The sequence below is a fragment of the Danio aesculapii genome, chromosome 16 (assembly GCF_903798145.1).
Source record: "Danio aesculapii chromosome 16, fDanAes4.1, whole genome shotgun sequence".
NCBI lineage: Eukaryota > Metazoa > Chordata > Actinopteri > Cypriniformes > Danionidae > Danio > Danio aesculapii.
The window spans coordinates 34,254,033-34,275,893 of record NC_079450.1 but is presented as its reverse complement, the minus strand read 5'-3'; the positions used below and the strand labels follow the sequence as shown (position 1 = coordinate 34,275,893).

Sequence of the window (21,861 nt, the reverse complement as noted above, 5' to 3'; positions counted from 1 at the left end):
ATCTCACGTTCTCAACTGACTTATTTTTATTAAGTACACTTATTTTTAATGAAATGTTTTTGTTTGATATGATGGTCATTCGAGTAATGGTGTATTCCTAAGTGATTTTTATTGGACCGTTAAAGTTTTAAGTTTATTTTACAGTTAACTGTTCTTCTAAAGAATATCAAAATTAGCAAAATAAACATTTTACATTTAGATTACACACAGAATTTAATACTGAAAGCCCTGGTCTGGGAAAATGTTAAACTGTAGTACATTAAAACACTACAGTTTCGCAATTTTTTAAATATATGTGACAGAAAATAAAAGTTAAAGTTTAAATTTTTAATAAAAATCAACTCCTGTGACATTAAGTATCTCCAAAACACCCTTAAAGATTTATTTCATCCCAAAATGAAAGTTTTGTCATGTTATTCCAAACCATTAAGACGCTTGTTCATAATCTGAACACAGACGAAGATATTTTTAATCAAATAGGAGAGATTTCTGCAAAGAACGTTGATCTTTTAATACATTCATAAAGAGATCAAAAAATAAATGCCTTTGAATTGAGCGGTCCACCACAGGTCTTCTGAAGAGACATCATCGCTTTATGAGATGAACAGATTTAATTCAGGTTTAATTGAATTTTAATATGGATTTTTTTATATCTTGTTTTAAAGCAGACACATTTTTGGTGAGCGGACTTTCAAACGGAGGGACAGAAATCTCATATATTTGTTTTAAAGATGAATAAAAGTCTTACGGGTTTGGAACTGCATTAGTGTGAGTAAATGATGACAGGATTGTTTCATTTTGTGGTGAACTAACATCCTCTGTGCTCTTCTGGGGCCATTTTATCACTCTAACCATTACCTTTGAGAGTTCAGGACACCTAAACTGCTCTTTGGGGAGGACAAAACCCCATCGCCCCTTTCCTAAGGGCAACATGAACCCCCTCTCTCTTACCCTGGGACAGGTTTTGGGGCTTTTCTTGCTGGCTGTGGCAGTTTGTCAGCCTGTTGGGGCCATGTGTCAGGTCAGACAGGAGGAGATGATATGCTGGGTTGTTTAACAGCAGTGCTAGGAGGACACACACATACACACACACACACAAATCCCACGGACAAACAAGTCCACGCAGGGTACGACGGCGTGAGCGATCACCACATGACAAAAATGACACGAAACGGCACAACACGAGACGACACAACAACAAAAAACACAAACAACAGGGCCGTTAGGGGTTACAAGTGAGATGCACAAACACAGCAGGCAGTGTTATCATTGATAATGACGCAGGCTGTTAATCGTCTTTTCATTGGTCATTCGTTTATGTTGATTAATAGATGGAAACAATCACACAGTGATTCTCAAATCAAGTATTCATCATGAAAGCAGATATGGCAGGAAAAACAGGATCATTTGAGCAGGGGTGTAAAATACTTTTACTGTAGTTAAGTATTATTTTGGGGGATTTGTATTTTGCTTGATTTAAAATAAATAAATAAATAAATTTAAAAAAAATAAAATAAAAAAATAAAAAAATAAAAAAATAAATAATAATAAAAAAACAATATATATATATATATATATATATATATATATATATATATATATATATATATATATATATATATCACAATTATGGTCTACTTTGAAGTTTTTTACTCCTTAGAAAGTGATTTAATCTTAGAAATTTGTAGTTACATTTTAGAAAATATAATCAAATGTGTGTGCTTCACATGAAACGCTGCAAAAAAAAAAAAAAAATCCAAAGACCACTTGAAATTTCTCTCTGGATTTTAAACCTCTGTATGCCTCTTTGACAAATACAGTTTTATGCAAAAGTTTGGACACCCCTGATAATTTTCATAATTGCAAGCCATTGCCTGCTGGCTGTTCAATCAGCAATTTCATTTGGATATATTTCATACCCTAGGGAAAAAGCAACCTTTCATTTTGACAACATTAATTTAAATCAACAGATGCGATGCAACTTAAGTCTTAACAAAAACAAACAGGTGCTCAAATTTGGGCAGAATGTAGCCTGTAGACCAGGGAAGTCAAACTCAATTCCTGGAGAGCCGCAGCCCTGCACAGTTTAGTTCCAACCTTGCTTCAATACACTTACCTGTAGGTTTCAAACAAGACAAAGACTTAATTAGTTTGATTAGCTGTGTTTAATTAGGGTTGGAACTAAACTGTGCAGGGCTGCGGCCCTCCAGGAATTGAGTTTGACATCCCTGCTGTAGACACTTCTTATAGTCAAGAATAAGGTCCCTGAAGTCTTACTGAAGGCATTTGGGCCATGTTTCTTAGCAAAACTTTTCCAGTTAAGTCAGGTTTGATGGGTGTCGAGCATGAATGGCCATTTTCAAATTAACCCATAGATTTTCGATGATGTTCAAGTCTGAAGACTGGGATGGCCATTCTAGAACATTGTATCGTGTCTGAGAATGAATTCCTTGGTAGATCTGGAACTGTGCTTTGGGTCATTGTCCTGCTGAAACATCCAACCCTGCCGTAACTTCAGCCTCTTGACTGATTCTTGAACATTGTTCTTCAGAATCTGCTGATACTGGGTGGAATTCATGTAACCTTCAACTCTGACAAGGTTTCCGGTACCTGTGCTTGCCACACCTCACCACAGCATGATGGACCATCCACCGTATTTTACAGTAGGGAGCATGTTCTTCTCCTGGAATGCTGTGTTCTTATTCTGCTATTCAAAGCGCCTATAGTTGTGGCATACTGTCTGTATGTTTTTTTTAGATGATTCAGTAGGGGTCACCAATCTCGGTCCTGGAGGGCCGGTGTCCTGCAGATTTTAGCTCCAACCCTAATCAAACACACCTGAATGAGCTAATCAAGGTCTTACTAGGCATACTTAAAAACACCCAGCCAGGTGTGTTGAGGCAAGTTGGAGCTAAACCCTGCAGGGACACCGGCCCTCCAGGACCGAGATTGGTGACCCCTGCTTTAGGTCATTAGGAAGTTCTTTTGGAGGTTCCCATGTTGCTATTTTCTGGTTCACAATAAGGAGAAGCACAACTAACAATCAGCTATCTTAAATATCCTATTTCATGATTGATTGTACATGTGTTAGGATTGTTAAGGTTCATTAAGTCACTCCAATTTTGTGTTGTAATCAATCAGCATTAAGTGACTACAGGTTTTGAAATCCATACAAAAGAGAGGGTGCCCAAACTTTTGCATAGCCTATTTTTCAGTTTCAATTTAATTTTTACACATCTCAAAGTGCTACACTGTGGATTTCTGTCTGAAAAACATAACATTATCTAGCTTTCTGTAGGAACTGAAAGGCATTTCACTGTAATCTCTTATAAAGAAAAAGCACATAACTATGCAGCCACAGAGGGGTGCTCAAGTTTTTGCATAAAACCGTAACCTTATGATATTTATTTTACTTCACATTAGATACATATTCAACATGATGAAAATAATCCCTCTCATTTTTATTTTTGCTAGGATACTTTTACTTTTTACATAATTAAAGTACAATTTCAAAGCTATACTTTTATTACTTTCAAGTATATTTATGGCCAGATAGTTGTAATTGTAGGTTTAATTGAGTAAAATTTTAACTCTGTACCTGTACTTTAAAATCTGAGTGTATCACATCATCTATATAATTTAAGTACATTTTACACCCCTACATTAGAGTACTGGTGGATTGTAAGTGAACGAGTGAAATAAAATCTCCCTCCTCTCTCTGTCAGAAAGGACAGTGGCTCTTTGTGTATGGACTGTGGATTGTCCTAAAGTACTTTTACTCATGTCGTTTTGGCAGTGCTGTTCATTCTCTGTGGTGACCTGGGTTGCAGTGCACTTACTGAGAGAGAGGCATGTAGAACAGTGTTGAGTGTGTGTGTGTGTGTCACCTGTGCTGTCCCGCTGGTCTCTGGGCCGCAGTATGGTGCTGGGCTCCTGATATTCCCCCTCTCGGTCCCTGTCATCAGGGAAGGTGTGTATGCGCTGGTAGCGGCTGGAGTACGTGTGTGTGTTAGTGTTGTTGATCACCACGTTGTCCGATGGAACTGAGAGATGAACTCGCATCTCGTCACTAGAGAGGCTTCCTTGAGCCTAGATTTATATACACAAAAATAAAAGAGCCATGAATTCACATTTAAAAATTTGTGGCGTTCAGTCCTCATTTATAAGTCACTCAAAAATGTTTTAACAGGTTACTAAAATGTAGATTTAGAAAATGAATCAAACAGATCAATTACAAAAGAACTCCAAAAAAACTCCATTAGTAAAAATAGCTACAAACAAAGACAAAGCAGAATCAACCAGAGCAATACTCCAACATCAGCAGTATTTTCTGAAGTAAACTGTTTATGAAACTGTTGACTAGATGATCCAGTGACTTAAATAGGAGAGGCACTCGATTAAGTTTTTGAATGACTCCTCTGAATGAATAATCCAATAATTTATAATGATCTGCACTCGATTCACTCCTAAATGAATCAGCACTTTAACAAATCAGTTGAATATATAGAATTATTGACTCCATTTAAAGTAGCCTTTTCTCTTACAACATACTAAGTGAAAATGATATAAAAACATAGTATGTCTGTAATCAAAGCATTCATAGAGCAATAGACTGAAAGTATCAAGATAACTTTGACAAGAATTTAAAAAACACATCTAACGAACAATTTAAAGGTTCAGAAACCCTTGAGTAGTTATTGGAAATTTTAACAGATTTGTGTGTGTTGAGCATCAATTAAGACAACGTTAACCCCTGTCAGCTTTAATTGTGGGGAAAACTGGATCATTTTGAGCTTTTGTCAGCTAATTTAATCTTCTGGGATTAAAATAATTATTGGGGCATGATCAAAATCAGTGACGCAGCGCCAATTTGCCTGTCCAGTGATGACGTGTCGGTGAGTTTTTTTTATCCTATGAAAAGAACCTGCTTCTTAATTATTCATTGAAGGGTCATTTGTGTTCGTTTCCATGATCCTTGGGGTTTGTTGCTTGTTTTTCCCTGCAATGCCGTCAGGGCCGATACAGCAAAGCTGTTGGTTTTGTTGAAATATAAATTTATATATTCTATATATAACTGAAAAGTTTATTTTAGGGTGAGACAGACCTTAAAATGTCTTGGTTTCCTGAGCCCTGACTGTCTCCAAAGTAATGCAAATTGTCAGTTTCACAGCACGGCTGTGTCTATTGTCTTCTCAAGCCGGTCAACTTGTCGGACAGTTTCTGTCTCCAGAACATCATTTGCACACTGTTTTAATACTAAAATGTATCGTGAATGGGTACTTATATGCTGATGAGATTGGGGCTGGAAAGGCAGTTTACCCTGCCGACAACAACCCTTCATTTGCATGCTTTGTTTTAGACTGTCCCCACCTACATGAATCACTGTCTGTAAAATGTATAAAAACAGTAGAGAGTTTCTTTCGATGCCACAGCCACGGTTATTAAAGGATTCTGCTTTGAAGACAACCGAAAGTTCTCTCTGGTTTTTTGGGCTCGTCTAACAATTTCACAACAGTTTGGTGCCGTAAACCAGACTAGAGAAATTCACAAAAGTTTGCAGCAAGCATTTTTGTCATGAGAGCTGTACGAGAATTGGAGAATAGTGGACTTTGTCTTTTATTAGTTGAGTTTGTTACCATTTAGACACATCACTTATATCCACGGTGCTGTGTTTGCCTATGTTTAAAATCCTTCGGATTACCTGCAGGGCTAATGGTTGAAATAGATAGGGCAAGAGACCTGCTCCACTGTGTCTGTATTCAGACCCGGGATTGAGGAGGGGAGAAATCCTCCTCATTTATAGTGTTTACATGATTATCTTTATAATGATATAACAAATTATGGTTATGTGTATATAAAAATTACGAATTACCATGTAGCTGGGCATTAAATTACTGTTTATTTCTTTGCATTTTAACTATGTAAAATATAAAATGATGGGTCTCCCCACGGTTTGTGTGTCATTTTGTGAGCCAACTGACAGGTGTTCTCCCCCCCTTTTTTCCCCTGCTCTGGTGGCCTCGCCCACTCTTCCTTCTGCTCCACGCCCATCATGAAGCATTTTTTTAAAAAATTCTGAGGTAGAGTTGAACTGAAGGGAAAGGGGTTCATGACCCTTTAAAATGGCATGCAGCCACAGAAGAGGATTTGCATAGTATTTGTCTATGGTAAGCGCACTGTTATTGTAAATTGTATTTTGTAGGTTACATGGAGATGATAATGGTATAATTATAAAAAACATGCACTGTGAAACCCAGCATTTGCATTTTCAAGCACTCCAAAAAACAAACAAAAAGTGTGTGTTTACACAGTACCGTGTAAGCTGTCGCTAATTAAATATGTGATTTCAGACAAAATCAACAACTTGTTCAAATTCATTAGTCTTAGCACAAACAGTAAAGAGTCATAAATATACAGCTTCTGAATTATATACACATCAGTGCTCTTGGAACGTCACTTAGGTTCAATGACCAGAACTGTTGTACTATAGAAAACATAAGAAAGGGAAATAGATTGCATAAATATAAGAAAAAAACACCTTGCCAAGTAGCTTCTTCCAGTATTGTCTCCACAGTATGACCACTATAATAGCCAATAGGAGCAGTATAATTCCAACCAGACAGCCAATCAGGATGGCCGTGTGGCTGCTGTCGTCTTTGGCCACAGGTAACCCGGCCCTCAAAGTGATGCCAGACAACTCTGTTAACAGGAAACACGACAGTTTAATGATCACGTGTCTTTTAGTCTGCCATCTAAATGATTACAAACAGCATAAACGAGGCATGTAAAAACCCACACAGCGTTTAGAGAGTAAAACCAAAGCTTATCTGTCATTATAGCCACCTTCTAATCTCAGTGCAGGGTGCGGCAGTGATAAGCGAATGCCTTCATGGTCATTATCACACTTTCTGTGATTTGACTTGCTTTTTTGTACATCGTGTGTGCAGTAAATGTTGGCACATTTAGGAGGCAGCTGTTGTTTTGGGGGTCTGCAATAAGCTTTGACTGGAGTAAATGAGCTGTGAGAGTGGGCACAGTCCTGAAGCTTAGGAAACTGAAGATAATTCAAACAGGGACAAAAGCAAGGACATTTCACAATAAAGATTCTTTATGAGTTTGACTATATGAAACAAACTCGGAAACAACAGTGCATTGTTTAAGTCAAGAAAGAAACATTTCATTAATCATGCAAAACATTTCCCAGGCTTCAAGATGGATACTCATGCAAACGCACAACAGTGAAAAAAAAGCAGTCCTTTTGTCAAACACTTTATGAGAGGCAGGGTTTTTGGATGTTAAAACAATTCAGAGGGGATCTGGAACATTATAAAAGGTGTATGTGCTACAAAACATGCTGGTAATTTCTGAGATCAAATAAAAAGCATAGAGATGATACTTTTTTCTTCCCCTTGTCCTGCTCTCTTTCTCTCTCTCTCACCTGTTGGCATGCTGCTGGGCAGCAGTGAAGAATTGGTCATGAGCAGGTCTGGAAAAATGAGGATGGACAGGTCAGAAAAGGGGGAATTTAGAAAGCTGATGAACAAGAGGCAAAGAGACATGAGAATGCTAAAAGGTGAGGAAGGAGAGAGTGGGATGATGGGGTGAAATAAGGTTTTTAAGCCTGTAAAATGACAATTTCTTCAGTTCCCAAATGTGAAGGACTGGGAATTAAAGACAAAATGCATTTCCCACATATATAAACACATATGTTTATGCACGTATAGTTAAATACAAAATTAGTAGCCCTTCTGTGAGTTTTTTTTTTTTTTTTTTTTTTTTATATTTCCCAAGTGATTTTTAACGGAGAACACATTGCTTATAGCTAATTTATTTAGTCTTTTCCATATTACATTACATAATATTCTAAAGTTATTTTGCAACATAATAGTATCAAAGTGTCATTTAAATATAGATTAAATAGCCAATCAAATAACAAATTAGAATAGTAATCAATAGGTTATTTTCACATGACGCGAAATTCAGATGGAGGGCAGGATGTCCAGAACATCAAAATAAAAGTATAAAAAAAGTTTTTTTATAATTGTTTAAATCGGCCAAAATAAGAAATGCAGAACAGCTTTTATAGACTTCCAAAAATTTTTGCACCAATAAACATTATATACAGGCCTAACCATGTGTATAAATGTGTTAATGTGTTATATAAAAATCAGATACAAACACCACCACACTTACACAAAATCCAGGAAAATATAAATAACGTACCCTGCCATGTAATTGCAGCAATGAAATCTCAGTCTTGTTTTGCAATAATCTAAGTCTTTACTAGTGTTTAGGCATAACAACCGTAACGTTAACAGAGATGCGCAGAAGCGGTGAATGTGTTGATGGTAAGTTCATTAAGTTTATCGACTAAACCAAAATTTAAAAAAATTATGTAGACTATGCGTCCACGTTTTTGTATGCTTTCACCTGTTATTTCGTGGTGTCTGGAAGATTTCCGCATGGAGAAAAAAACGATAGTAATTTATAATAAACATGTTTTTGAAGCACATAGTAAAGTGTAAAATGTGTAAAACTCTTTGTTAATGAATGCTACAGAATGCTGTAGCATAGTAAACTAATAAACACTGTAATGTTAGTGTAAACTGTGGTGCATCATGATGGTGTATAATTACAGCGTAGAAAACTGAAGCCTATGGAATAATTTGTTTATAACTACAGTTGTGTTGTACCACAGCAACAATATAATTACTATGACAGTTTAACTCAAGTAATTATCTAAAGTATGCTTCCAAACACTATAGTATTTATTATAGTATTTTTCATGTAACATAAAAGCTTATACAGTATCTACCGCCTCGATGACAGCAAATATATTTGAGTTCAGTAGAAAACAAGGCCCTCGTCATTATGTAAGGATCAAGCCCAACATATGTGCTTATTTTATATTTACATTTCCTTTGAAATATGCTATTAATCGCAAAAATATGGACTTTCCACTTTCCCTCCTATGTTTCCCATTCAGTTTTTTCACTTCCTGCCCTCCATCTGAATTCCGCGCATCACCAGAACCACGTGATTGAAAACAACCTATAGCAACAGAATAATACATTCAAATAGCCAACATAGCCCTTGTGTGCTGTTGATCATCAGTAAATTACACATTTTATTTGGAAAACCATCAACAATCAAGAACATATGATTATATGCTGTCATGGCTGTGCAATCAAACAACGTCATTATAACGAACGTCAATGGGGCAAAAACAGCCCTGAACATAATGAATAGGTAGTAAATTTGAACAGCACACAAGAGTTAAAAATACTGACCTTAATAGCTTTTTTTATTCCAGCCAAAATAAAAGAAATAAGACTTTTTGATGAAGAAAAACATTGAAGTAAACACTGTGAAAAAAAGTCCTTGCTCTGTTAAACATCACTTGGGAAATATTTAAAAAAGAATGACAATTTTACAGGAGGGCTAATAACTTTATATATAAACTGAAATCACTAAACTCTCCATTCCAATACTGTCTAATGCAAAAGTCACATGGCAGTGCCTTGCAAACTAATGCATTGGGGTTGATGTATAGCATGAGTGTGACTCACCGGTGGGGCTACTGGTTGCATTGGCAGTGCTGGGGGTGTAAGGAGAAGTGGCATTGAGAGGACGAGTGCTGGAGGAAGGGAGAGGAGGAAGGACAGATCCATCCTCAAATGGCACTGAAGACGACACAGAAAAATAACAACAGAGAAATAAAAAACCTCTAATTGATCAAACACAAATATTGACAGTCTTTCTCAGCTACAAACCCATCAAATGAGATCATGAAGATTGCCCTTTTCTCCAAACTGTTGTTGTTGCTAAAATATTAAGCTCAACTATGAATGCAAATCACATCAACATGACCTAGTTTCCAACTGACATTAAGATGCATCTTTTTCTAATATAATCACAAGTGGATGACACTAAATACAGGTGCAAACAGGATCTAAAAAGTTTTGAGCTTGTCAACTTTTGACCATTTTAAGATGTCATCAAATCACATTAGATTGGACTGATTTTGCATAAACACATGGTAACACTTTATTTTGATGATGCATTTGAGTATTAGTAGACTGTCTGCTTAATATCTGTTGATACTGCTCCTTCAACAGACATTTAACTGAGTCTAAGAAACTTTGCAAGTACATGTCAACTTACACTAACCCCCAACCTAACAGTCTACTTATAATCTAATGAGAATTAGTTGGCATGTAGATGCAATGTAACTTAAATTCAACAAACAGACCATCAAAATTAAGTGTGACCAAACACGTGACCAAGTCACATTGACACTGCCTACTGACCCAACATGTGATTATCATTAGTTTAGTTTAAAAAGTCAGTGGTCACATATAGAGAATATATTTATATGATACTAAGCAACCAGGCAAGTGTCACTAAGTTGTCAGTATTTAATTACTTCAATATTCCTCACACTTGAGCTCAATTTCATTAACATGCAGTTCAGACAAAATGTTCAGAGAGAGGTCAACACTTTGAATGATGTGGGAATCACCTTTTGCTTCACAGCAAAAAAATCTAACAATAATACAATGGATTCTACATCCTGCTCAAATAGGTTAGTTTTTTTTGCTGGTCTCAACAAGTTACGCTAGATTCTCCCTGAATTTTTTTTATGATTTCTGACTGATCAAATCGCACATATGGGAAAACTTGCTTTGTGGCAAAAGTTAATATTGAACAGCTTGCTATAAAACACACATCTTCAACCAACAAGATGTTCTACATGATCTACAGTAGTAGTGTTTAGCTACTAGCTACTAAGCGAGCTAAACAGCCATAACACGGTTGTTGCTAGATCAGATATAATTGAAGTTTACAAAAATTATTTATATTGTTTATTAAATTTATTAACGTCTACCCCCACCCTAACCCTAAACCCAACTGTCACAGTAACGTAAAAACAGTAGTTGTACAGAGTATTATTTATGTTATCTATTAAATTGTATTTTTTTATGTCTTCCCCTACCCTAACCCTAAACCCAACCGTAACAGTACTGTAAAATATTAATTATTGTTATTCAGTGTCATCAAAAATGCTGCTATATTGATGTGCATGTCGCACTTCTGGCCGGCCGTGTATCCGATCTAGACTTTACCCCATAACACTAGCTTGATAACAATGGGAAACCAACTAAACCAAGTTAGAAACTACATTAGGCTGGTTTAAGTTGTTTAAAGCACTGAAAATGCGATTAGGTCTAAAAAATGATCACATCTATCCATAGTCAAAAATATAATGATAAGCAAAATACCTAATAGAATAGTTTTCTACAAAAGGATTTACTACATTAAATGTCTCCATTTATTTACTCTCATGTTGCAGGAGTATATTTTTAGCCAATAAAAAAATATCATTGGACGTGTTTAAATTTCAGATTAAAGAATGATTACAATATAAAGTAAAGATTATGTTTCATCCAGATATTTTGTAAATATATCAGAACTTATCTTGATTATTAATATGCTGCGCTATGAACTTAAAAGTCGATTTCTGTATATTTAGATTTTCATTTAACCCTATTACATGGGTGTTTATTAAATATGACCCTGGGCCACAAACCAATTACAAGTGCAGTTTTTAAATATTGAGATTTATACATCACACGAACAAAAACTAAGTGAATAATCTTTCCATTGATGTATAATTTATTAGGATGTGACAATATTTGTCTAAGATGCACCTATTTGAAAATCTGAGGGTCTAATAATGATGTATAACAAACTCCTACTATTAGGCCCAATCAAACACCCGAAGGCTTAATGGAGGAAATGACTGTTTACATGGGTAATGAGCTGGTGCACACTGCTGCAATAGGTCAGATGTGTGTGTGTGTGTGTGTGTGTGTGTGTGTGTGTGTGTGTGTTCATACTCGAGTAGAAGCTTATCTCGCTAATAAGGAGCCAGTTGTCAGCGAAAGCAAAGTGGCAGCGGAGAATCTGTGCCGGCCGTCCTCCAAGCGGCAGTGAGATGGTGCGGGATGACAGGTCGTGCAGATCGGACACTTGAAGACTCAGCTCAGGCTCTGCCCACGGGCTCAACAGACTGGCCTTAAACTCACACACCACCTCGCTGAACACCCGCACACCCTGAGTGTGTCTGTTATTACTGTGCACCTGAAACAGAGCCATTCAAAAACAACAATCTGCCATCAGACCATCTGCTGGCAACGAAAATAAGAGAACAAAAAGAGCATCTGGGAGAAATAATCAAAAGTTATTACTCCGAAAATGGGAGGAGAGGAGAAAAAGAAAAGAAACAGGGAGAGGATGAAAGGTGGAGGGCAAGAACATATATAATGTGACAGTTTAGACATTAATGGTGCTGTTAGGTCAACGTCTAACTGAGCACATGTGTGCAAACACTCACTGACTCATGAAACATGCTCCAAAACAAACCGCTATAACAGCCACAGAGGTTAAAGCGCAGTCAAAGCTATCATTGCAACACCTCATAAGTCTCACACACACACTCAAACAGGCTATTTTGCTTTACTTCAGTCTTTCTGCTTTAGAATTTCATGTTTTATTCAATTTGTTACTTGCCATTTCACTCAATTCAAATCAACTACAAATTGACTTCTTGCAATTACAAGCGAAAATTGTTTCAAGTAAATCCTACCCCAAGTTTGTTTTCAAAGTCTGGAATTGTAGGAACTTAATTTGGTTTGAAGCTGAACAGCAGGCCATTTACTCATGTTGTTACAAACCTGTTCCGAGTTTCTTGCATTTATAAAACACAAGATGATTATTTAGAAAAAAAAAAATTTAATTGTCCAAACATTTCTGTATAAACAAAACAGTTATTTTGTGTTCTCGGGCAAAATTAACGTTATACAGGCAAGGAATGATAAGATGAGCAAATAATTCATGAGTATTACGAAGAGTAAACAATTAAAACATTCGTAGAAATATGAATCAATGTCTGCACCCTGACACCTGGGTCAGAAATCTGAAGGGACTACTATGAAAAAGGCCTATTATCACTTGCTTGACAAGTGCTAGGATATTGATTGTATATAAAGCAATCAAGTTAGGAACTTTTAAGGTTTGTCTGAAGTCTGAAGCATAATTCAGTTTTTTTTACTTTTACAAGAACCAGTCAAACACACAGTATTTCCATATTCTTTTCAAAAGATGATAGTTTAAAACTAAAATGTCTTTTAATTCCTCACACATGTACTTGTTCTGTCAATGTTTACAGTATTATTTTTTCTCTTTTCCTGTGGGTCTGGTTCTTTCTGTTTTCATTTCTTTTCCAGCCAAGCATTTCTAACTTTTTGAAGAACTACTCAACAACAAATGCTAAAAACTAAAACAGTTCATTTTCTTTTGCATTTTTGCAAAAGAATATTTCTATTATAGAAAACAACATAGTCAAAAACGTTGTGTTAATGCTCCCGACCTCTGGGTTCCTACAGTTTCCAATTCAAAATTTCATACTTTTCAGGAATTGACAACAATTAACTTCTGATAAAAGGTTCTTTCAAAACTCAACTGCTACAAAGTTTGTTACATTGTGTGTGGATCTGAACTGCAGTCATCACTAAAAAAAAAAAAAAAAAAAAAAAAAAAGACTTTCTTACTTAAGTGTTTTTGTCTTATTTTTAGCACAAACATCTAAAAATGCTCCTAATTCTAAATTATCTGCCGGCGGCCAAGTAAAATAATCTTGTTTTCATTTTTTAGGAAAGTTTATTTTACCTACCCCACTGGCAGATAAATTGTTTTGTTTTCAGGGAAATTTTATACTTGAGAATTGTCATATATTTGGACTACAAACAAGACAATATCTCTGATAAGAAAATATTATTTCTGCAGTGACAGAACACACAATCTCTAACCTACATGATTGCGAGCTCATTTGATCTGTAGCTTATTTGATTGTTGCAGATGCGCACATTCATTTCTATAAAAAAAAAACCTACATTTCCACATTTTGTGAAACGGAAATGCACAACTTTAATTTATAATACTAATACACTTCAAAATAGTAAGATAACAGTAAATAAAAAAGTGGTGACTGCTTTCTAGACTTTCAGCTAAACGTTATAGTCAAACGTTATAGACCAGTCCCTCCAGCAGATCCAGTGTAATCAGCTCAGTCAGCCTGCTCCTCCAAACACTATGGGAAAAAAACCTTATTGAACCATATTTATATTAAGATATTTTTAATATTATATTTTATAAAATTACAAACAACAGTCTAGAAGCATAAATATTAGGGCTGCACGATATATGGTTTGAGTATCGATTTCGCAATGGTGCGTCCACAATTGTCGAATCGCAACATATGGAATGTTGAGTTAGGATTATAGAGGACCAACACAGGAGATTTGTAGAGTCACTACAGAATTAAACTATAATAGTGTCAAAGTTTATCATCTGCATGTGTTTTTAGGCCTGTGACTGTGTGAACATTCGAAGAGAGTTTAAAGTATTTTAGTAGTGCATAAAAAAAAGTTTAAAAATAATACATTTTATTTAGTTATTTATATGATGATTTGATTATTCAATTTCTGTACCTAAATACTGCTGCTCTCTCCAGAAAACCATAAAGTACAGTTTATTTCACTTTAATATTTGCTCTATTGTGTTTATGACTGTAGTTTGTTTATTATATATGTATTTAGAGCTAAAGGTCCCAGGGTTGACGGTGCATGTCCAAAGCACAAACCAAGCATGAAGACAAAGGAATTGTCTATAGACCTCCGAGACAGGACTGTCCCGAGGCACAAGGTTGGGGAAGGTTACAAAAAAAAGTTCTGCTGCTTTGAAAGTTCCAATGAGCACAGTGGCCTCCATCATTTGTAAGAGGAAGATGTTTGAAGCACCAGGACTCTTCCCAGAGCTGGCCGTGATTGTGGGAGAAGGGCCTTAGTCATGGAGGTGATCAATAACCTGATGGTCACTCTGTCTGAGTTCCAGCGTTCTTCTGTGGAGAGAGGATAACCTTACAGTAGAACAACCATCTGTGCAGCAATCCAACAATCAGGCCTATATGGTAGAGTGGCCAGATGGAAGCCCTCCCCACCTGGAGTTTGCCAAAAGGCATCTGAAGGACTCTCAGACAATAAGAAACAAAATTCTCTGGTCTGATGAGACAAAACTCTTTGGAGTGAATGCCAGGTGTTACATTTGGAGAAAACCAGGCACCGCTCATCACCAGGCTAATACCATCCCTACAGTGGAGCATGGTGGTGGCAGCATCATGCTGTGGGCATGTTTTTCAGCAGCAGGAACTGGAAGACTTCCAGCAGGACAATGTCCCAAAACACACTCCAAAATATCAATGGAGTGGCATCACAATAACTCAGTGAATGTCCTTGAGGGGCCCAGCCAGAGCCCAGACCTAATCCTATTGAACCTCTCTGGAGAGATCTGAAATGGCTGTACACCAGTGCTTTCCATCCAGAGCTTGAGAGGTACTACAAAGAGGAATAGGCAACAATTCCTAAATACAGTTGTGCCAAGCTTGTGCCATCATATTCAAAAAGACTTGAGGCTGTGATTGCTGCCAAAGGTGCATCAACAAAACTAATGTGCAAAAACAGTGAACACTGATGTACATGTGATTTTTCAGTTTTTTTTTTTTTTTTTTTTAAATAAACTTGCAACAATTTCAAAAAATCTTTTTCGCATTGTCATTATGGTGTATTGTGTGTATAATTTTGAATAAATAAATGAATTTAATCCATTTTGAAATAAGGCTGTAACAAAAAATGTGGAAAAGCGCTATGAATACTTTCCGGATACACTAAGTCATCTGGTGAAATTATATTGCATATATATCATAGAGATAAAAAAATATTGCAATGTAAAATTTTCTAATATAGTGCAGCACTAACAAATATAATCCGATACTTTTTCCACACATTTCCAAATAAAATTCCATACTTTTCCAAACTGCATAGGAATCTTGCTACTTGGTGCCAAAAAAAACCTATGTGTACATGCACACATTTCTTCTGCTAAAACATTGTATTTTTTATTCAATGTGTTACTTGCCATTTCCATGCAATTACTTGTAAAATTAATTTAACCATTTTTTTTTACATTTGCGGGGACACCTTTTCCTCTACAAATCCGGCTCCCTATTCAGCAACTCCAGTGAAAAGGTTGGTGGTGTTCTGAAAGTGCAGAAATGTATCCGGATATACTCTAAACAAAGGTCTCAGAGAGCGAGCAGAGGGAGGCCACATAAATCATCTCAAAAGGACACGTGAACAAGTGCTTGTTGTTATGGAAAATGTTTTAATGGGGCCTCTGGTCCTTTCTCACATGCATCTTTTGGGAATCTGCTGCAAGGCTTACAGGAAGCCAGTACAAGAGGAAGTGTTCAAAACAGCAGGAAGCCGCAAGAAAAACAGCATGACACGGGGCGAATTATGGACGAATTGTTGAATTTATGAATTGTGTTGGGTCAAAGATAAAGGAATGAGAGGAATGCACTCATGACAGCAGAAAAAGCCAAACAAATTAGCATTCCTGGCCAGAAAGACCATTTAAAAACGACAATGCACATACGCAAACAATGAAGAGAAATAATTATGGCGGCGCAAATTAGACAACAAAACACTCGGGTGCTTCTGAGAATCACTAACGACCACAAATGCAAAGCCACAGGCAGAAACACCAACAAAAACAAATCAATTGTTCATTAAAGGGTTGAAGGATAATGAGAGACTCCTGAGGGTGATTTACTGGGCAGATTTACTGAGGCAGAGCTTCATTACTGCCCGACTAACTGACTGCAATGAATTCTGGGATAACTTTTGCTGTATGGCATTGTGAGGAGTGCATTCAGGGTGATAAACAGCAGATCATTTACTCACCCTCATGTCATTCCAAACCTACATGGCTTTCTTTCTTCTACGGAACACAAAATATGATATTTAAACTATATTTATATATATTTTTGTCCCCACAATGGAAGTCAGTGGAGTTCAGTCTTACTTTGGACCCCACTGACTTTCACTGTGTGGGAACAAAACAGTTCTTTTGTGTTCTGCTGGAAAAAGAAAGTCAAGTTGGAAAGACATGAGGATTAGTAAATAATGACAATCTCTTAAAATGAGAAATCTTGTATAATTATTTTTTGTATATAAAGCGATGACATTTAGACATTTGTTTAGTTTGAATGAAGGGCGTTAACACTTGGCAGGTTTGATTTGATTAAAACTAACTCTAGTGTTATTGCTTGCTTAGAGTGGTTCATTAAAACAATTGTGAACTCTGCCGTTTGAATCGGGTCGACTAAAGTATAAATGCAACATGAATCAAAGAAGAATAACATGTGAAGAATAACATGAAGAAATTAAGTTAACTTATTCGTTTTTACAAATTTAAGTGGATTTAACATAAAACGATTAAGTTGTCCCCCAAAAATCTAAAGAATTGTGTTGTTTAGCTAATTTAAATAAGTAGTTTGAACATTTTTTCCATATAGAGAATTTTTCTGGCATAGTCAGCTTGCTCGGGGGCTCACTTTATATGGTGTTATACGTGTGATGCAGATCGGTGAAGCACAGTTTTACAAAAAAGATAAAATCAATGTAAAACTGTATAACACAGAACCTCTAGTTTTTTTGCGATTCCGCAATCGCTGAATCTAATGCAAAAATCAACAAAAAAAGTCCAAAGTTATTGCGATCCTGCAAATTCCTAATTTCAACAAATTTTTTTTAATAATCTCATAAAACATCCTATTCCAAACCATATAATCAAATAATATTTATTTCAGTTTGCAATTAATAGTTTTACATGTCTTATAGTCTTTGCATACGCAGCGCACATGATGTATTTGAGTGTATCTTAAAGAATGACGTCTCACCTGCGACCTCACTATCATTAGTGAGGAGGCGGGGAGGGGGTGTTTTGCAGCCTATGCAGTAAGCAGACGCGGAATGAAATGCAAGTGATTTACATGTGAAGCAATGCCAAAGATGCGATTTGACATCCTGCGGCGTAAATTAAGCGTTTTGTGGCGGTTGACGTGCTTCAGACAGCAAAAAAAGTTGGAGCAAACATCTAACAACAAAGCAATCAAACAAAAGCAAGCAGCTTACAATGATGGAGATTGGTTCAAGGATAACGGCCGCTGGACGTGAACCAATTAAAAGACATTATTTGTGCTTTCCATGTATGGCTGGTATTATGATGTGCGTCAAATCGATAAATTATTTTGTTGAACTCTTTCCCTGTAGTTAAAGAGGAAGAACGCATCCCTTCGACGAGCTTTACAGCAATCCATTTTTAGGCGTATTACGGTAGGCGAAGCCCTAACGCATGTCCTATGTGCGAGGTACGCTCTGGGGAGTGAAATCTGAGAAAGAAAAAGTAAGTTCCTGGATAAAAATAAGAGTTATACAACCTTCCTTTGGCTTAACCCCTAAAGTTTTAGATCTGTTTTAGATCTTGTCTTGACAAGAGACCAAAATAAAGAAGCTTTATTTTTATGATTTGTGTCAGATTGCACACCTAACAGTGTGCTACCTAACATGGTAAATAAAATATACATGTATGCATGTATGACAAGCCCTGCCTTCTCCTGTATGAGTACAAGGACGCGTATCTGAAACGTACATCAAAATGACAAAAAAAAAAAAACAAACAAAAAAATGTACACATCGCTAACTGGTCATTCAAAGCGTGCAACAAAATGTACACAGAGCTACCTGTTTTGCATTTCTAGGCTAATGGTGGATTTTCAACAATCCTCTCCTGCATATTTGCAATGTTCACCATCACAGTTCTGTTAATGACTAAAGGTAAAGTTCAATACAGGCCACGAGAATGTGTCTCCTTGCAGCATCTTTGCTTCTTGATTTGATTTCTTTTTATGATTTAAAGTATAAGCTCTTTAAGAGGTATGATAGGATAAAAAAACATTATATACATAGATGTTAGTTTTTACCAGAACACAGCACTGTTTTGGATGTTCAGTAAGTTTCTGCCGCTAACTATTCTAGTCAAAAATACACAAAAATCTTAACAATTACAGCGTAAACACAAAGCAAATAAGGACCAAATGTATTCTTTTCTAATTTAGTCTTCAACAAATGAACCAAGTGAACTGAACTTCAAGTATGAACCCACTCTAAGTGTGGGTTTTAATAAATCTTGTGCCACACACACATATACGAACCTGCATGGTATGAAAGATGCGTGTTTTCTCAAAGTGGAACTCGATGTCAACAGTTGGTTGGCCCAAGGTTTCTCGATTCCATCCCACGTAATCGTATCCTGGCCACACTCTCAGCTCTTTACTCTCCATGAAATCATTCCCACCTAAAACACCATCACACAGCTGGCCCAATCCTCCGAATATCACCCTACGGAGAAGAGATTCACACGTTACAGAAGTGATGTCATCTTAAGGCACACATGTACACGCAGATGCATGTGCTCACTTACATGTTGAAATTTCCCATGCATGCACACACACATCTGGCTAGCGTCAAATGCTAGCGTAGCTATTGCAAACATTTCTGCTCCGTTAAAACACATCTGGGAACGGTTCTACACAATATTCATCAAGCCAACCTGACATTTACACATACATGCATGAGAAAGTGGTCTGGACTTCAACATATATCACTGAAAATTAGGTAGGACAGGACCAGGTGAGATTGGAGAAGTTTATCTCAGCAAGTTCTCAATTGCTCGTTTCTGACACACCGTATGAAATAAGGTTGGGAACTCAGAAATTTGGAGTATGACATTCTTTTCAACAGGAAACATCTCTTTTCATATAGAGACAACACCTCTTTTCATTTTTATGCAGATGATCTCAGAACTCTCCGCAGCCTCTAATTGACTTGAGGTTATTAAATGTTGGATGGCAAAAAAACTCTAACTTAATAATGACAAAACAAAAAATTCTCTCTGGCCCCTTAAAAACAAGAATGTCTCACATTGGGTGCTTGGGAAGTCTTACACTAAATGTTAAAACTCAAATCAAAAATCTAGGAGTTATCTTTGATTCTGAGCTTTGTCTGGAAAAACAAATTAGCTCAGTTGTTTAGAATATAGATACTGTCAGCTGAGGATCATCTCCAGACTTAAATCCACACTTTCCTTTCAAGATCTGGAAAAAGTCATACATGCTTTTATCACATCTCGCCTAGACCAGTGTTTCTCAACCACGTTCCTGGAGGACGACCAGCTCTGCACATTTTTCATGTCTCCTTAACTAAACACACCTGATTCAGATCCTCAGCAGCAACTGAAAGACCTGTCATGGGTGTGACAGAGAAAGGAGACGTCCAAAACATGCAGTGTTGGTGGTCCTTCAGGAATGTGGTTGAGAAACACTGGCCAACACTATTGTAATTCCTTGTTTATTGGTCTCCCTCAATCTTCATTGGCACGATTGCAGTTGGTTCAAATGCGGCAGCTAGACTTTTAACAGGCACCAAAAAAACATGTTCATATTTCACCAGTTTTAGCAACCCTACATTGGCTTCCTGTTAATTTAAGAATTCAGTTCAGGATTTTACTTAAATGCTTTTAAAGGCACTGAATTGGACAAGCACCTTCTTATCTTTCTGAATGTATTAACCTAAATTCAAGTCCTCTGTCTCTTAGGTCAACAAATAAAGTTTTACTACAAAATTCCTTGGTCATGACTTAAACTGAAAGGAGATAGAGCTTTTCCAGTCAAAGCACCACGTTTTTAGAACCAGCTATCACCAGAAATTGAGAGTGCTCCTTTGAGACACATTTTTATTCTATTTCCTTCCTAGGCTTTTAATCTTTATTGTGCATTGTTCTTGTCATACTATTATTCTTATCACTTTTATTGTTATTTTATTCCGTTTTAGAATGTGTGTTTTGATTTTGTTCAGCACTTTGGTCAGTGTCAAACTGAAGTTAAATGTGCTTTATAAATAACCTTTACTTACAAGTTACATCAAATGTTTTGTTACATTAAGGATTCGTACATTCTGAACACAGAATTCTATTGTAGCAATTATTCTCTTTCTGTCATGATTTAGCATTTTATTGAATATGTGTATGGCAAAGTTGAAGTGTTTACTGCTGCTGCCTTGATTATTAGTGCAGGGCAAGTACAGAGACTTACTACTAATCACAGACATGCTGTCTGAGAATATAACACACTACTGCTGCAAACATAACATACATGAATCCCCTGTAGCAGATCCCTAGGTGAAGCTGTGGTTAAGGAGCGTCTCCAAAAAATGTGTAGCAATTTGGCTAAAGCAGCGGTCACACTGGGCTTTTCTCCCCATAGACTTCCATTCATACGCACGCGAATGCGTCAGACAGTAAACGCAAGGTCATGCGTCACATTTCGCAGGTTGCTGCGGTGCAAAGTTCAAGCTTGGTGAACTCTGACCTGCAAAATCGCATCACTTGCGAGACCAATCGAGGATCAAAACATGACCTCTCTGGACAGAAATTTAAAACATGGAGCAAATCTCTCGCTTTTTTAATGTTTAAACATCTTGTTTAATCCCGCCTCCCTTCGCAGCGCCGTACGACAGAATTTCATACACGCACAGCTTAATGCAGAAAAAGACTGAGGTATTTAAATGTCGAGGAGCAAGCTCATTGGCTGCTGAGGCGACAGTAACCAATCACCTGCGCCATGTAATTAGAAACAGAATTAATAAGACTTCTCAGTTTGTGTACCTAAGAAAGTTTCATGACAGAACTTTATTAAATTATTATTTTATCTATTATTTATGCAATAATCTAATGACTATGCATCAATTCCTTCATTATTTCACACAATCATTAATTTATTTGCTCATTAAATTGTTCAACTACTCACTCATGTATTCACTTATTCAGTCATTCAAGAACAAT

At 36.6% G+C, this 21,861-nt stretch overlaps 1 protein-coding gene across 1 annotated transcript in view; it reads right to left on the bottom strand.

The window, feature by feature from the left end:
* The window catches only part of ddr1 (discoidin domain receptor tyrosine kinase 1), a 90,065-nt gene that overhangs the window by 13,514 nt on the left and 54,690 nt on the right, over nucleotides 1–21,861 (bottom strand). Inside the window, exons 7-13 of the mRNA XM_056474749.1 lie at nucleotides 19,175–19,361; nucleotides 11,901–12,144; nucleotides 9,570–9,683; nucleotides 7,439–7,486; nucleotides 6,539–6,699; nucleotides 3,888–4,089; nucleotides 952–1,065 (exon numbers count right to left, since the gene is read on the bottom strand). Coding sequence (XP_056330724.1) covers nucleotides 952–1,065; nucleotides 3,888–4,089; nucleotides 6,539–6,699; nucleotides 7,439–7,486; nucleotides 9,570–9,683; nucleotides 11,901–12,144; nucleotides 19,175–19,361 — 1,070 coding nt within the window. The remainder of the gene's footprint in view (nucleotides 1–951; nucleotides 1,066–3,887; nucleotides 4,090–6,538; nucleotides 6,700–7,438; nucleotides 7,487–9,569; nucleotides 9,684–11,900; nucleotides 12,145–19,174; nucleotides 19,362–21,861) is intronic.